An 18,007-nucleotide genomic window follows, 5' to 3' on the forward strand; every position below is an offset into this window, starting at 1 on the left:
CGAGTTATCAATCAATTATTGATATAGTGATCTAGATTTTTGTAAAGCGAGAGAATTTTGAAACCCGCCGAGTGTGTGTGTGCGATGCGCAGTGCGCAAGTTACAAGAGCGGATGAATCGAAACTGCAGTTTCTGTTTTGGGGGATCCCCTAACTATCGATCGATAAGTCTTCGGTTTCCAACCGATATTCTCGTTTATTTCTTCTTTAGTTTGATTCACTAAACCGATCGCATACCATTTGCATCAAGAGCACATGTCTAACTTTGAACCTGCGAATAACTAGGTTAATTCCCGATGGAACTGTACAATTTGTGAGAATATAGCAACAATAAAAAAAAATATAAAATATTTTTTTGTATAAAAATATAAAATATTTTTTTGTGCTAGATAATAAATTTTTTTTGAATCCATAAAAATTTTCTCTAAACTGGAGATAAGATTATATTCGTAAATATTAGCTCGTATCCATAATAACTTTAATAATGAGATATCGTTATAAACCAAAGTAGAAGCTAAAGAGTAGCATTCTGCAACCCTATTTCGTCTTAAAATTCTTGCGTGTGGCTTGGTGATACCGCACTCGTCTACCGCATAGTAACTCCATACGCATAACAAATATTATCTCATGTACCGCATGGATGCTTGAGACTCGACACTCACATTAAATAAACCAAGCATCTTCGACAGGTTTCATTAATACATAGAAATCTTTACACCTTTCTCATCTCAAATTTGTCAACTACTACATAAACATGCGTATTTATGAAAGTTTGTTCCATGTACTATGAAGAAAATGTGGATTTAAATTTAAAAAAAACTATTTCGATTGCTCTTATGTATACCTCTCAGTCGTGCTACTCGTCTGTACATTCGAACTATGCAGCGAATGCTGTAGGCTACATACGAAAAGTACACACAGCGCTAAACATATATTTATTACATTTCTTTGGTGGGGAGGGGGGAGGGGGTCATGTAGCTACATGCTTCACGATCAGGGTAGATTTTATAGAAATACATATTACACAGCCTTGGGGGGTAATGACATCCGTTACATGACATCGAAATGGTATTTGTTTATTTTGTGTCAATAACAACCTCTAAATCTGCACGAGACCGGATGAGGTAGTAATATATACTTTAGTTCTGTGGAAAGTCAAGGGATTTTGACTCGCAATTCAAAATTCGGGGCTCCCGAAGTATGCGAACCAAGATGGCGGACATCGGAATGTAATATGTGTACTAGGTTAGGGTTAGGCCATAATTTTAGGTATAAATACTACGGGAGGCTCTTGGCTCTTGGTCTTCGAACTGATAACAAGACTAAAATAGGGAAAATTGGAAAAAAATTATCGCCTAACCCTAACCTGTTACCCATGTTACGTTCCGATGTCCGCCATCTTGGTTCGCATACTTCGGGAGCACCCAAAATTCTCTATTCGATTGCTCATAGAGTTATCATTCGATTCGTCTTCTCAGGCAGTGTTCAGAATGATTGGCTTGTATCAGGTTTTTAATAATGAACTTGTTTGTAATAGGCGTGTTCTGTTTATAAATATTGTTGAAAAGTTTTAAAAAAATGATATATATAATATATATAGCCCGTAGAGACGAATTCAGTAGTTGCAATAGAATCTTCAGTTACTCTCATCATGTTTGTGTAAATTTCAAATGATTTGGAATTGTCATAAAATAGTGTTAATAGGATTTTTGTGAAACTGTTGATTAATTGATTTATATTAGGCGCTGGGTGTTATTAAAATGCTTCTACTCGTTATGAGGACGTATTCTATAACAAAAGATATAATCCCAGGATTTGTTAGTAAATTGATAATATTTACGGAGCATATATTCAGTTCTTTGCAATAATTAAATAAAAATGATCTTAGGACGACATAGCGGGGACAATGTAATATTAATTGTTCTACGGTTTCGTTTTCCAAGCAAGGGTCGCAAAGTCCATTGTCGTGGAATTTTATGAAGATGATAGTTCAAACGACAGGGGCCTGTTTGTAGTTTGAAAAAGATTATTCCATATCTTCTGGATAAGTCGCAAGAAATATGATCTTAACCAGATAGGAAGAATATACTGAAATGTTGAGCTTTTTCTAGTTATTCCAAGTCGCACTTTGCATTAATAATTAACTTTGCTTCGTTTTTCGAGACTTTGATGACTGATATTACACTATTTTCTCGCATTTTTGCTTCTTTTGCTAGTTTATCTTTATTATACGAAGCACAGTTCATCACAGTAAATTTGTTGCCTGTGACACTAAATGCATTAAACACACACATATATATATAACCTTTGGGAAGTACGACAATGAGAGATTCCAATAACTTGAGCTACAGTCACAACAGAAATTGATATTACACAGCCTGCGGGGTTATGGCATCGAAGTGATATTTGTCAATAACAACTTTCAAATCATTTCGGGTAGTGGCGTTTGTAGGGATATAATTCAGATTATCTTTTCGTGCAGAACGTTCAGAATGATTGGTTTTCTCTTGGTTTGGATTACGAGCTTGTTTGTGATATTCGAATTTATTTAATATATTTTTAAAATAAGTCTTACAGAATGACACAGCGTGATGTCCAATTATTATAAATAGAGCTGACGACTTCAGTACTTTAAATCGAATCGTGACTTATTTAATTCATATTTGTGTGATTTTAGAATGTGCTGATTAAATTTATCATAAAATGCTGTTACGGAATCTCGGAAAAAATGATATTGGCGATACCCTGTTAAAAATTATTACCCGCGAACAATTACTATGGAGCTAGATTGGCGACCCTAGGAGCTAGATTTAATGCTGGAGATATTATAATTACATTGGGCGTTGGGTGCCTATCCCATGCGCAAATATAAGAAATAAAGACAGCAAGCGTCTATAATCTATAGATATTTTACTTGGTACACAGCATTTAGCCAAAACTGCAATATGAACGGAACAGTCATTTTTTGTTTGGTCGCTGTTTTATGCACCCATGTACATGTCGCATTGACACACGAGCAATATGCTTCGATATTAGCAGAACAGTTGAATACCTACTGTGATTCACGCGATCAGGGATCAATTGCAGTATCAACAGGAGCAAAAACTACTCGAATCGGAAAGGCGGGGCCAAAAGGCCCCCGAGGGCCTACTGGCAAACCCGGTTCCGTGAACTACACAGTAGTTAATGAATTGGTCGAAACCAAATTACAAGGTACTTTTATTTTGCTAAATTGCACATAACTGACTTTTCCTCTTAAATTAGTAACTAACTTCGGACATTTTTCATAAAAAAATTTACTCGAAGCAAGGGTACGTGCGCTAACTCAGAACTCACCAACCGTGAAACTTCCCAATGATGACAAGAGAACTATGCTCAAATATATGGACACGTAGAGCCACATAATTTTGATGACGTCATTGCAAAAAAAAGTAATAGCCTTCTGGAAAAAAATTTTATCTTTAACCACTAAAATTTTAAAGCAATTGGTCCAGTAATCAAAGAGAAAAGCGATTTCTTCAAAACGTGTCAAAGGACAAGAACAACATAACAACAAAACGATCGCTATGTCCACTACGTGTCCAATAAAACCATAATGGATTATAGTGTAGAATTGTGCAGTATATTGTGAATACCGATTTGAATAAATATATATACAAATGAAGCAATGCTCAACTACATGAATATGGATGGCAAATGACTATAGATTAAAATATGGCCACCGCAATATCAATAAAATTTTGAAAAAATTGCTTTTTCTTAGCCAATTCATACCACACAAATTTGTGATTATGATGTCTGTACTAACATGCTGTTCTTCTTTGTCTTTCGCTTTCAGAGCTAAGCGTTGGAAAGAGATTGACCAATTTGAACGAAAGAATCACAGAAATAGAAAAAGGTATTTGCCTTGCCAATTTTTTTGTTAGGGTAAGTACTAGGGATGGGCCGGGATTTTTCTCTTTTTCGGCGGCCATAATACAAACGTAAACGTGGTCAATATGCGCCTTGGCTGTGAACTGGATTTCCAGCCCACCTTGCGTCAATTCTGGGCGGCAATTCAGAAATTTTTCTGCAGGATTTTTCTGCAATTATAGGTTCAAATATTCGCAAAACAAAATAAAATCCATAGGTGCAATTGTCCTGAGTTCAAATGTACGTGGGTTCAAATGTACGGGAACCAACGAAGACAATGTTCTTCATCAGTCCCTTGTGCGAGCCTGTACTGCTGTTTCCATGGTTACCTACAATGTGGTGCTTGGAGTCGACTTTCTTTTGTTGAAACGGCGACTACTTGGCATATACCAGGTTGCCTTGACGTATGTTGGTTTTTGTTCGTCTTTATTCTATTTATCATATTATGTTAGACTGTCCAGGCTTTATATTGCCATTCTCTCTAAGCCATGTGTAACAAATTAAGGAAATCCTACAGTTTTCATTGCAAATTAAATACCGTAAACCGCTCCCAGACAAGGAACGCAGCATTCCACTGCACATAATATATTTTATGGGTTGTTGTCAATGCAGATCTACAGAGGCTAAAGCACGTAGATTGTGCCAGAGTCACATCAGACTTTGCAAAGTCTCATTCTGAACTTGGAGGAGTTTTCGATATTTATATCGGATTACTGGGAACTAAAATGGAAGTATTTTGCGATCTAACAACAGATGGAGGCGGTTGGACTGTGAGAATTAATGTTATTTCTCGTTTGTAGCTACTATGAATGTAGACCATGTACAATTTAGCCAACATATTATCCATCTAGTTTTTAGTTTATTTTTAGTCAACGTAACCAGGGTATTTATCATTATCTGACTCGTAGTTCATTTTGGAAGTTTTGTTGGTCTTGTTGTTGACCCGGAAACATACTGCGTCAAAACGAATAACTTCCTAATTTAGGATAAAAATACGACATATTTACTTATTTCTTATAGCAAGCACAAAAATGATAAGTACTAAATAAATGTCCCACTGAGTAAATTTGGCGTCGCATGAGTCACACAAATGTCTCAATGCGACACGGCACGCTTCTCCGATTCCAAGACTGTACCGATATTTAGGCATATGAAACAAACCCACAACATTTGTTTATGCAACTAGGGCGTCTCGAGGAACGGCGTTGAGAGCCGGGTTGTTTGGTCATGGGCTAGGCTCTCTGACGTAATTATTTAACATTCGTGTTCACATATTTAAACATTGCTCTCATGTATTTTCAATTATCAAGGTGTTTCAAAGACGCATAAACGGATCCGCAGACTTTTATAGAAACTGGGATGAATATGTTTCCGGATTCGGCAATTTAGCTGGAGAATTTTGGATGGGTAACTTTGGTATTATATTCCTAATGTTAACTGCGCTAACTGACCATACTTGCGAAGAGGCGAGAAGACAATAATGCTGCACAGTAAAACTTTGGTTAAGGGTGCAAACCATATGTCTATATATGAAAGTTTAGTTGAAAGTTGCACACAACGATAGCCTAGCCCTAGATAAACTATCATTCCCTGTTCAGGACTGGAGAAGTTACATCGTTTGACATCTCGTACCAGCTATGAATTGAGAATAGAGTTCGAAGATTGGGAAGGAAACAAACCATATGCTAAATACGAGTCAGTTAAGTTACTGTAATTTTATATTTGCGCGCAAATACTCACATTTATATTTTACAGCAGTGTACGGCAAACTTTGTGTATTAGCGGGCCAAACCGGTAGCATGCGGGCGCATTAATTTTCGCCAACGAACAGTATCACGTTAAACTTCAAATTATGGCGCACTGGCGACTCATATTACTATGTTAAAAGCCTGCCAATGAGACGTGTATATGATCGTTTCCTATTTATTTTCAAACACAAAACATTGTTTATATTTACTTATCATCGATGTGAAGCATGATGTTGTTTCTGCGTGTGGGCCAAAGCGTTGAAATCAATTGACAACTTTGTTTTCATGCAGAACGTCGTTCAATGAACGATCTGACAAGCGAGTACAAAGTTTAGTCTTACTTTTAGTAAAATTCATTTTGGATAAAGCTGCTCACAGCAATACGTGCTTCCGAACGTGCACATTACACGTTTTGCATTGTCGTACAGATGAGTAACGGCGCAGCCACTGGTCCCGGGGTCGAATTTCGTAATGACGTTTAACATTAAAGCCATAAATAACTGCGATGCTGGCTTGACATATCAGGCAAACAGATTTTTAAATGCCCAAGAATGAAGCATTTTCCGTCCAAGCACTTTGGAAGGTTCGCTTGATTCGGCTTTATATATTACAAGGGGGGTTGCTCGAGGGTTGCAAAAATAATTCGCATTTGGTCAGCGGGTCGCACTTTGTCGACCACAGCTTTACATCATTATATCTTCGCGAACATTAACTTCGAACATCGTTCCGACGAAAGCTTCAGTCAACTTACTGGGGCGTTCAATATTGTAAAGTATAATATACATGATTTTACAGGTCATTTTCGGTTGGAGACTCCGGCAGCAAGTATACCCTTACGGTAGCTGACTATTCCGGAACAGCAGGTGACTCTCTCCAATACCACAGCGGTTCAAAATTTTCTACATTTGATCAAGACAATCCCTCCAGTTGTGCAACTGTTTACAAAGGGGCGTGGTGGCACAAGGACTGTTATTATGCAAACTTGAATGGCGTGTATATGAATCAGGGTAGCTACACGGCGGACAAAGCGATTGGCGTGGAATGGTGGCATTATAAAAATGCACATTGGTATTCCATGAAATTTGTCGAGATGAAAATACGACCGAAATTTTGAAAAAGATTATTGAATTATGTATAATAAAATACCCTTTCCGCCTATTAGTACTCTATGGTGGCCCATCGTTGTCACGCGTAAAATTGAAATTAAAAAATAAAATAAAAAACCGAAAATAAAAAAATAGTTGTGAAAAAACATAAAAATAATTGAAAAAAAAAATGAAAAAAAAATTTAAATTAAAAAAAAAAAATTAAAAATAAGAACGAAAAAAAACGTAAAAAAAAAATTAAAAAAAAAATTGAAAAAAAAAAAAAAGAAAAGTTGAATAAAAAGAAAAAGAAAAGGTTGACAACGATGGTCCGCCTCGTGGCCCATCGTTGTCACAGTTTTTATTTTTAGAAAATTTGCTTCTGCTTGGGACCAACGTTGCCAGGCATAATCCTACGCGCACAAATGTGTTCCCTGGGTTTCCAACTCACTACTGATTTTCTCGAGCAATATTCAATATGAAAATGTTCTATAATTTCTCCATGCTACAAGTTCAACAAGAAGTAATATATTTATAATAATGATAAGAGAATATAGAATTGAATACGAAAATTCGGAAAATTTGTTTTTACGTGTAGAAGGTAATTTAATTGGAGAACGCTGGTTAACTACTCAGTTGTCTGAACACTCGCGATGCCGGTACCGTCTTACCAAATACCGGTAGTCGGTTATAGTCGCTTTGCGTATGACCGTACCGGTAGCCATGCAATCACTCATGAAAGAATGGGAGATACGGATAGTCTCGTAGAATATAGACTACTGAAACACTCTCTGCGCCTGCCCCATACCGTACAGCCGTAACGTACCGATCCAGACAAATGATGAATCGCCCGTGCTCAACCATTTATTTCAATCCATACCTCGATCCTAGTAGAATATAGTGAGTCGAGGTATGGATTGAAATAAATGGTTGAGCACGGGCGATTCATCATTTGTCTGGATCGGTACGTTACGGCTGTACGGTATGGGGCAGGCGCAGAGAGTGTTTCAGTAGTCTATATTCTACGAGACTATCCGTATCTCCCATTCTTTCATGAGTGATTGCATGGGTACCGGTACGGTCAGACGGTACCGTACCGGCATCGCACGAGTGTCCAGACAACTGAGCAGTTAAGCAGCATTTTCCAATTAAATTACCTTCTACACGTAAAAACAAATTTTCATATTCAATTCTATATTCTCTTATCATTATTATAAATATATTGCTTGTGGTTGAACTTGTAGCATGGAGAATTTATAGAACATTTTCATGTTGAATTTATTGGATATTGCTAATAAAAGTCAGTAGTGAGTTAGAAACCCAGGAAACACATTTGTGCGTGTAGGATTAAGCCTGACAACGTTGGTCCCAAGCAGCATCAAATTTTCTAAAAATAAAAACGCATGACAACGATGGGCCACGAGGCGGACCATCGTTGTCAACCTTTTTATTTTCTTTTTATCCAATTTTTTTTTTTAATTTTTTTTTTTTTAATTTTTTTTTTTTAATTTTTTGTTTTTGTTTTTATTTTTAAATTTTTTTTTTCTCTTCCTTTTTTTCAATTATTTTTATGTTTTTTCACAACTATTTTTTTATTTTCGCTTTTTCATTTTATTTTTTCATTTTTTTTTAAATTTCACGCGTGACAACGATGGGCCACCGTAGTACTCTGTAGTATTATGCCGTACGTAAAATGTGGTGTTTTTGAGTAATACAGGAAACAGAACGCATTACAGTCTTTATTTTTAAGCGATTATCGGGCGATCCATCAAAATTTTAACCTTCCAATGGTTTTCACATAGCTTGTTGCTTTGGTTGGACTAATATTGAGTATGCCGATAAATTTGTATCTTTCGCATGGAAAGTTTATTTACAAATTTAGAGGCATGCTCATTAGTAGTTCAGTAATATTAGGATATTCAGATAATAAAGGAATTGCTAAAATATAACATTAATAAAAGGGCTTTGTGTTTGACCATTATTTTAATAAAATGCATTTCATAGTTTCTTGTCCAAAAGTCCAAGACGCGCGTTTTCGGGTTTACGAACCGTAACATATCATGTATACAAATTGAGTTGTTGGACACGAAGTGGACATAACGATCGTTTCAATATTATGTTGTTGTTGGACACGTAGTGGACATAACGATCGTTTCAATATTATGTTGTTGTTGGACACGTAGTGGACATAATGATCGTTTCAATATTATGTTGTTGTTCTTGTTCTTTGACACGTTTTTAAAAAGTCGCTTTTTTCTTCGAATACTGGACTAATTGCTTTGAAATTTTCAGTGGTTAAAGATAAAAATTTTCTCCAGAAGGCTATTACTTTTTTTTTCGCTATGACGTCATCAAAAATTATGTGGCTCTACGTGTCCATATATTTGAGCATAGCTCTCTTGTTGTTCTTGTTCTTTGACACGTTTTTAAAAAGTCGCTTTTCTCTTCGAATACTGGACCAATTGCTTTGAAATTTTCAGTGGTTGAAGATAAAATTTTTCTCCAGAAGGCTATTACTTTTATTTATTTTAAAATTTCTTGTGGACTTCGAGAGATTCGTTTTTTGTGTTCAAAGAAGTGATCAGAATAAAAAATAGTGACACCTTGTGGCGATTGCGCGAAGGCATATCAACTGAGAAGCGATCGTAATTCTTGCTCCGCTAAGAGTTGTTTATGGGGAATCGAGGTGTTTGGGGTTACCGGTACCCGCAATGCAGCAATGCAACGGTTTGCGATAACTTCTTGGCTAGTTGACTATTACTACAGCTTCGCTTGGTGACCATATATTTGTTGACTGCGGTATTTACTGTTATCAGTTGGTATTTCAAATTATTTCTCAATAAACTCGAAAGGTTTTTGAGGTTAAGTTAAACTACCGGTACTGTTTCGCTCGGTGTTCAATCAATCAATCAATGTTCACTTTCCATATATTTCAGTATTTGTAGACTGTGGTTCCCGTGTTAAGCTAAAGTGATACCGGTACCGGTACGATAGCTGGGAAAGCTATGACAGTCCCTGTGGCCTGTACGGCACGTACCGGTACCGTTTACAGGTTTACGTACCGTCTTACCGATACCGGTACCGTAGTCCGTTACGGTACGTACCGGTACAGCTGTACAGGTACGATATCGGTAGACTAGTACAGTATTACTGTACTAGTTGCATTAATTATCTTTGTTTAGAGTGTGTGCCTGCATTGAAATTAAGTTTTTGTAATGAGCCAGCATGTCTGCACAGCTGCTATGCCTTTCTAATTTTTCGCTGTTTCGTTACATTTTTTTGGAAACAACATTTGCATAAATACGTATGGTACCGTATGCAGAGGAAGAAACTTCACGAAAATTTCAACATGTGCAGCAGGGCAGTGTACATAAATCAGTAAATACAGAAATATGCAAAGGAAGAGACTTTACAAAAAGGATAAGATTTACATAATTATCCCGATGGAGAGGAAAGCCTATAGAACGGCTTAACCATATTGCGAACCACAGCCTCTTGTCTAGTTACCGGTAAGGTACCATTCCAAGTCTGGTATAGCTGTATGGGATTAGTTAGTTATTTGTTTTCGGAAGCATGGATTTGATTAGTTTAAGTGGCCAGCATATCAAATGTCTAATAGTGAAATATATTTCATATTTTCGCTATTTTATCTTTTCCCGAGGTCAATCAAAATCAAAATCCTACACAGTAAAAATACGGCGCAGTTCTACCACTGCATGGCGGCAGTTCCAGTACACGTCTAAAAGCTGGAGCAACTGAAACTATTTCTGCTATCACATATGCTTGCCAGTCGCCAGCTGGTAAGGATAGCATAAGGACAGGGCTCCTTAACACCAGTATTAAAATATGCTTTGCTCTATCGTTATCCAAATGCATTGGCTGAAAGTTAATTAAAAATGTTTTTTATGTGATTCATGTGTGGAATCATGTTCTGAAAGAGGCATACAAAAATTTGTTAAGCAGTAAATAATATTTCATTTACGGTATATGGGAACACGTTTAAAGACAAACTATAAGTCATTTTGTCATCTGTTTTTGGACACGTAGTGGACATAACGATCGTTTCAATATTATGTTGTTGTTGTTCTTGTTGTTGTTCTTGTTCTTGTTCTTTGACACGTTTTTAAAAAGTCGCTTTTCTCTTTGATTACTGGACTAATTGCTTTGAAATTTTCAGTGGTTGAAGATGAAATTTTTCTCCAGAAAGCTATTACTTTCATTTATTTCAAATATTTCTGTTAGCTCTGTAAGATTTGTTTTTGTTTGCTATGATGTCACTAAACGTTCTGCCGATATATCGGACGCCATTTTGTGTCCAACGGACCATCTTGCAATTTCAATTCACGCTGTCACAAGACAGGACCTTCTAAATATAGAGAAGTTCTGGTACCGTAACACAGCGCGGTGACACTGAACTAACTCGTAGCTGTCAAAAGCTTGAAAATCCATACAAATATGAGAAATAAAAAGATGAAACTTGGCAGGTGGGTAGAGTTGTGTTTCTTTTAACCATATTTGAAAGTTTCGCGTTTCTACATTTGAAGGAGGGGGAATAGGGGGTGTGCATTTCCGATACGTCGATAATATCTTTGTCAACCAATTTGCGGCCACCGTGTTTTCGTCTGTTTGATTGCTGTGATGTGGTGCTTTGTTTATAATTTAACGAGTTTTGTTCGAAATAACCGTGTTCTTGAAATATATGACGGTCAGAAATGCAATTAGAAGCCCAATGTTTTCACGCTGTCACAAGACCAACAATTGTCAACCAATTTGCGACCACCGTGTTTTGTCTGTTTGATTGCTGTATGGCTGCGTATGCTATAGTCTCGACGCAGCATAAACGGTGATCAAGGCTTGAAATCCGTGGTCGCACTGGTCGGTCGCAAATACGTCTTTCGATGCCGTACTTTGGGGATTTGTATAGCTTCAACCCTTTGTCGTAGAAAGTTAATACGAGGTTTAGCGTGTAGAATAAATGCCGCCAATGCACCCACGGTGAAAAAATCAACGGGTTAGATGTATTGGTTTTTGTTTTATAGCGGTTTGAATGAAATTGTCCGCAGACTGGCTACACCACCCTAGGCCTGGTGAGTTGTCCGTGTAGTCGAATTGTCCATCAGCCCTAAACGGCTATGACAGTCACTGTACCAAAAATTGTACCCCGATTCGGCTGGTGTTAAGTTGACGCATGTTATTTAGTAACGTTTTTATGTGAAATGTTTGACTGTGGTTCGGTACCTGATCCGATAATACGGTACATAATTGACTCATATCACGAGATATTTCAACTGATGTTTCAATTGTCACAGGACCTATAATATCTATGACAGTCCCTGTACCGTCACGGTACCCCGATACAGGTACTGGTAAGTCACCGCCGGTATGTTAGTCGTTGGTCACCGCATATGATTTTTGGGGAATTGTTCTGCGTGTCCATATATTTGAGCATTGCTCTCTTGTTTATATTGCTGTGATTGTTCAGTTTTATCAAATATAAATTGATCGATACTCACCTATTTTAAAAATCAAATTGTTGCAATTTTCAGATGTGAGAATGAAATATATGACCACTGTACAGTCAATGACGTAGGTATGTGCCAAATCATATCAAGTTTATTTACATGTTTACTCTTACTGCACTTGCAGTCAAATTAACTTATTCCATTTTTTTGTACGCTTGCACAGCTGCAATGTTTATGCTCATCTTTTATTGGACACGTAGTGGACATAACGATCGTTTCAATATTATGTTGTTGTTCTTGTTCTTTGACACGTTTTTCAAAAGTCGCTTTTCTCTTCGAATACTGGACCAATTGCTTTGAAATTTTCAGTGGTTAAAGATAAAAATTTTCTCCAGGAGGCTATTACTTTTTTTTTCGCTATGACGTCATCAAAATTATGTGACTCTACGTGCCCATATATTTGAGCATAGCTCTCTTGTTTCATTACAGTTCTGCGGTAAACAACATCAATATGCTAATAAAGAAGCATTACAATCTTTCCAATAGTGTTCAACATGTTATGAAATATGGTGGTCGCGGTTTCATCAATGCAAAAAATATTTGCCGGTTTATCAGCTTGATGCAATTATTGCAAATATTTTTCGTGTCCATATATTTGAGCATTGCTCTCTCGTTTACAATGCAATCTGACCTCACCATAGCGCTGTGCGTAACTACCATTTTGATTCCATTTAGCATCTTTACAAATATTCATATTATATAATGGATTGTCTACGCTCTCTACATGCTGAAATGAATAAATGTAAAAAGAAAAAATGAATGACTCGGTGTAAATTTCTCAACAATAAAAAATTAAATGATCAAGAGAGGGATATTTTGTACAAAGTCACCGCCGAAAAGGAAACCACTGGCGCTCAAAATGAGAAAATTAATGATTATTCATTTAGGGTTAGGAATGCAGGTCGCGCTCGCTGGAAATTCGACTTTTTCAAACCAACTCAAACTGGATATTTACTATTTATTTTTTATTTTTAAACGTGGCGGGGTTGTTTTTCTCAAATCTCACATGTTGGCAGTAGTGACGAGGGGGCTTTGTATAAAAGATCCCCAGACTGCAATTCTCAAATATGTTGACATGAGGTTCGAGCATCGGTACGTAAGGCCTGAGAGCACCAAGTTTGCCGAAGAGATCGACGGACAGGCAATACAAATGTAGTCGAACAATACGAATGCCCCTTGATAAATATGTAAATCCTATATTATCCTAAACATTAGATTTTATGAGCTTTGCAATGGGGAACATGTCACTGATATTCACAGTTGTTTTGTAGTCCGAAGTGATCAGATTAAAAAACGTCCAAACCTTGATGATCAAGTATTATTTCTTTTGCTTTATGATTTCGATATTTGAAAAAGAATCTGATCAGGTCAATTCCTTAATGTGTTAGATTTAGTATAATAAAGTATAAACAACTGTTAATTATTAGGTCTTGTACATGTAGAATTCTTTAACTACTCTTTTTTAAATTTTCGACAATCCTACACTAGAAATAGAACGTTCCGCTCAAATATTTGTTTTTGCTTGTTCTCTCCTGATACTAAATTGCTGCCAAATTTCATTGTTCTGTTTGCAAGATTTGAACGATTTTTGGCATTGTTTGATGCAAATATTGATGTACCATTCTGTCCGTTGAATCACCAAGAATGTGGTATTTTGCTTTGCTAAGTTGAACGCAATAACGTAAGCGTCATATTGCACAAAGATGCCGGATAAAGGCTTTCAGAAACGCAATTCCGTGGCATATTAAATATATTGTTGCCGTGAAAAAAAGTAGAACGTTGAAACCACTTTAGTAGCATGCAGCGATTTCCATGAGGGCACGACGTAGTTATGAGTGTAGTGTATACATAATGCTAATGTAGTTTATAGATTCCTAATGCATGGTTGTGCAACTTTTAATACAGGTGGCTATATATAAATAACTGAGTGAAACTGCGGGCGGCGGGCCGCACCTTTAATCAATTTGGACTGAGGTATAGAAGTTGCAACGCAATCGGATTGAATTTACTCGCATGTACCAGATTGAAATCTCGTTTTGCGGGCACATTTTCTAAAACTGGCTCTTCTCCGCGGGTCGCACAATTTTCCTTTGTCTTCTCGCACATTTGTTAGGCACGCGAGCGAGGCCCTGTAAACGAGATCATTCTCCCTCGGCTAAAAAGTTTCAAGAGTCGGTATTATCTAACTCGATGTTCATTTATTCAATTTCGTTTGTTAATTAATTAACAATCAATTATTTATTTAACATATTTTTGTCATTTTGTAACATATCCCTACAAATAGATATGATGTTATGACGTAACAACTGAATAAGATATCAGCAATTTGTGTCACAGCGAGCGTAGCATTTATTTGGCTACATCCTTACGTTATATAGTTGGTTTGTGCCACCCTTTTCTTCATTTCAGCTGTGATTCAATTTTTACAGCGCATGTTAGTCAGATTTGCTCGCTAATTTATTGCTATTTTGAGCGAAATATAATTTGCATCAGGTGAGTTTAGTCAATTTTAATTATTGCAGTAATTAGGACTCGTTTTTCAGTAACGAACATGAGTATATTTCTTTTTTACCATTACATATTCTATAATGCAGTGGTCTTCAACCTTTTTTTTATCGTGGTATACCTTTTACAATTTTTCAAGAACTTTGTATACCTTACATACCAATGTTTATTTAAGGCCTAAATATACATTAAATTTTAAGCACATATTGTACTGCAATGTCATCATTCAATTTAATAGGCTAGTGTCTTCAAGTTATAAATTCGATTGACGGCCTTGGCGGTAACACGAACACAGTAATGTTCAACGTAAATCAAACAAAGTGCATGGCAGCCGAAATCACCAACCCAGACAGACCGCATTATCTATATATTTTGTGATGTAATGATGTGCTCACGTAGTTTCTCAGCGTTAATGCCATTTTATATTTCATGTGCGCCGCGTTTGCATTGTTGCCACCGCTTGAATATTTTATAATTTATCATATTAGAGTTTAGAATCCCTGACTTAGGCTGTACACCCTTCGTATACCCTATATCAGTTGTATACCCAACTTATGGTCTGGTATACACTTGAGTATACCGTGTACCCAGTTGAAGAGCCCTGCTGTAATGTCAGGACTATTTTCAAAGAAAGGTCGTTTATTTAGCGATGTCAGAATATTCCAAAAATACTGGACTGAAAGATTTGGTGTAATTGAGAAAGACAAAGCTTTATGTATTTTCTGTTTAGAAACGATTGTTTGTAGAACATCGAACAGTTGACACGGAATTTGTCTGCATGCATGCAAATCTATGTTCTCACTTATGAACTTTATCGAGTCTCGCAAGCAATCGGAGTTGATGAAACCAGTAGTTCGTGTAATTCTTGTAGGTTGCAAAATATAATCTCTGCCAGCGGTAATGCAGCAGCAGTAATCTCACAGATATAGAATAAGAAAAGTAATCAAATCTTTTTTTGAAATGATATTTTCCTGAATAGTGAATTAATATCTGTTTAAAAGATATCTGTTTTCGATAATTTTGGCACGCGGAAAAACTTCGTTATTAAATTTTAGCACGCGAGCTAAAAAAAGTTGCCCACCCCTGGCCTATGGCCTACAGAGTGAGCTCGCCTAATGATGCATGAGAGACATCATTTCGTCACCATATTTTTCATTAAAAATACTAACACTAAGTAAGATTCTCAGTCGAACTTTTTATACTATTTGGTACAAATTCACGCCGGTATGAAAGAACCTCATAGAATTGTACTTTTCGCCGTCATTGCTTGCGGCATCGGGATAGGAGTCGGAGTCATAATCGGATATTTTAGCCATGACACGTCAATACCAGAACCAAAAGCTGATCCAGATGCAAGTCAGCGAATTATGGATGAAATAAAAGCAGAAAACATCGAAGCTTACTTGAGGTAAATATTTTCGGAGCATTTAAAATATTTCATTGTAATTTTTCAGTGTATGCTCATCGCTCATATTTGCTTGTTGGAATCAGGACCGCGAAATATTTTAAACCGTTCGCCGTTCTCAATATATTTATTCCTCTGCCGTACAATCAGACCTACTATTTGTAATTATATGTCCTGAGTCATTGAATGGTCTAAAAATAGAGCAATGGTATACACGCGAAATCCGACGACTAGCCACAGTGCTGGTAGCCTATATTACGTACATCGAAATATGTCAACTCATCATTCAAATAGCCTAAGCGACTAAGACGGAAATATGAGCTGAGCATTCGAAAATTATAAATCTACACCACAGTCAGTTATATTCACATCGATACCGGTATGATTGCAGCTCAACAATGATACACGGCTAAATACAACAACGAGAATATCGGTCCCATCACTGATTAATTAATAACTCGCCAATTATACGACATAATTCGCCCAAAATCAATAGGCTTCTGGTCCGAGATAAGATTAATGCACATGCGAAATCTGGAGCAGATTCAATCTCGCTTTCGTGAGATATCTCGTGCATCTAACAGACATACAGACAGACAAATATCTATCAACATACTTACGGATTAAAATCGATAAGTAATAATTGATCACCTGATATTTCAGAAATGTCGGACTGGTTTGACGTTACGACATTGCCACGAGGTGGCGCAATATGCGTAAATATAGGAACATTCTGGATCAAATATTTAACTTCATAAGACTCAGAGGGAGTTTGAAAAAGAAAGGAACTGTCTTTTGGCGATTTAGACAAATATTAGGTACTAAGTACTAAAAATTTCATGGATCCATTTGTTGCGCATAAAAGCGCTTATTTCCGCACAATCACAATAATGTAGCAAAACAATCCACATGTGCACTTTGTTGATATTAATATTGCGGTTGTTACATGAACAGAGTATTGACTGAAAATCCTCATATTGCCGGGCGCTCTGTTGATGAAGAAGATTTAGTGAATTACATAACGAATGAATGGGAGAAAGTTGGCGTTAAAGTCGAAATCCACCCATACGATGTGTTGTTGTCTTATCCTGACGAAGCGGATTCGAATATTCTATCGATCAAGATGGCGGATGGTAAGCATGAAACCGTTTTATAAAACTTGAAGCTTAACGATTTATAAAAATAAACGACATGATATACGTGTTTAATTTGTTCTAATCAAAGTTTAACTATTTTAAAGTTTAAAATTTCGACTAAGCGCATTCTTCGCAATTCTACCCTTCCTATACATAATCGTAAAAATCATTCTCATAAAATTGGATTTGCCTATGAAATATTTTGCCAAATAAGGTTTGTAAAAAGTTTATGGCATTTAACTTATTCCTGATTCATCTTTTCATTTCAGGTACTCTGGTAAATCAAAGTCATCCCAAAGAAGCCATTCTCGATCAATCACAGGACAAACCTGGTGTCGTGAACCCTTTTAACGCATATTCTGCGAGTGGTGATATCGAAGTGAGAGATATTGCCGAATTCGATTTTATTTTAATTGTGCTACATATGACTTGCAAAATAAGATGGACCACGATTTCTCGCTTGGTCGTCCCGATTTCCTATGAGAACAGTTGATAGGCCTGAACCAAGGAGGGCATGTGCAATACTCAATGTCCAACTGCTACTCGAAAAGTTGTAAATGACGTACATGAGGCAATAGCATAAGCCATAAATCCTCCCAATAGAATCACTACCAATTAGTTAATATTACAGTTTCACTAACTTGAGTGATCGAAAATTATTTCATTCAAAGCCCATACTTATATACATCAAAACC

At 36.7% G+C, this 18,007-nt stretch overlaps 2 protein-coding genes across 3 annotated transcripts in view; both read left to right on the forward strand.

The window, feature by feature from the left end:
- The first annotated feature begins 998 nt into the window (after positions 1-998).
- LOC120346074 (microfibril-associated glycoprotein 4-like) lies at positions 999-7,524 on the forward strand. Its single transcript, XM_039415717.2, has 6 exons — positions 999-3,212; positions 3,838-3,897; positions 4,524-4,681; positions 5,222-5,318; positions 5,510-5,606; positions 6,455-7,524. The coding sequence occupies exons 1-6, from the start codon at positions 2,945-2,947 to the stop codon at positions 6,771-6,773; spliced, it is 999 nt and encodes a 332-aa protein (XP_039271651.1). The 5' UTR covers positions 999-2,944; the 3' UTR covers positions 6,774-7,524.
- A 7,925-nt stretch (positions 7,525-15,449) lies between these two features.
- LOC120343978 (putative N-acetylated-alpha-linked acidic dipeptidase) overlaps positions 15,450-18,007 on the forward strand; it is a 35,831-nt gene continuing 33,273 nt past the window's right edge. For both annotated transcript variants that reach the window (XM_078114736.1, XM_078114741.1), the window contains exons 1-3: positions 15,450-16,179; positions 17,131-17,309; positions 17,582-17,691. In XM_078114736.1, the coding sequence (XP_077970862.1) occupies positions 15,998-16,179; positions 17,131-17,309; positions 17,582-17,691 (471 nt within the window). In that variant the 5' untranslated portion in view covers positions 15,450-15,997. The remainder of the gene's footprint in view (positions 16,180-17,130; positions 17,310-17,581; positions 17,692-18,007) is intronic.

Source organism: Styela clava, chromosome 1, assembly GCF_964204865.1.
Source record: "Styela clava chromosome 1, kaStyClav1.hap1.2, whole genome shotgun sequence".
NCBI classification, from domain to species: domain Eukaryota; kingdom Metazoa; phylum Chordata; class Ascidiacea; order Stolidobranchia; family Styelidae; genus Styela; species Styela clava.

Excerpts from the sequence above, each read along its gene's own strand:
- LOC120346074 (XM_039415717.2), top strand. The coding sequence starts at position 2,945 with ATGAACGGAACAGTCATTTTTTGTTTGGTCGCTGTTTTATGCACCCAT. Across the intron at positions 3,213-3,837 it reads GGTCGAAACCAAATTACAAG|AGCTAAGCGTTGGAAAGAGA; the intron begins GTACTTTTATTT and ends TTTCGCTTTCAG. Across the intron at positions 5,607-6,454 it reads AAACCATATGCTAAATACGA|GTCATTTTCGGTTGGAGACT; the intron begins GTCAGTTAAGTT and ends ATGATTTTACAG.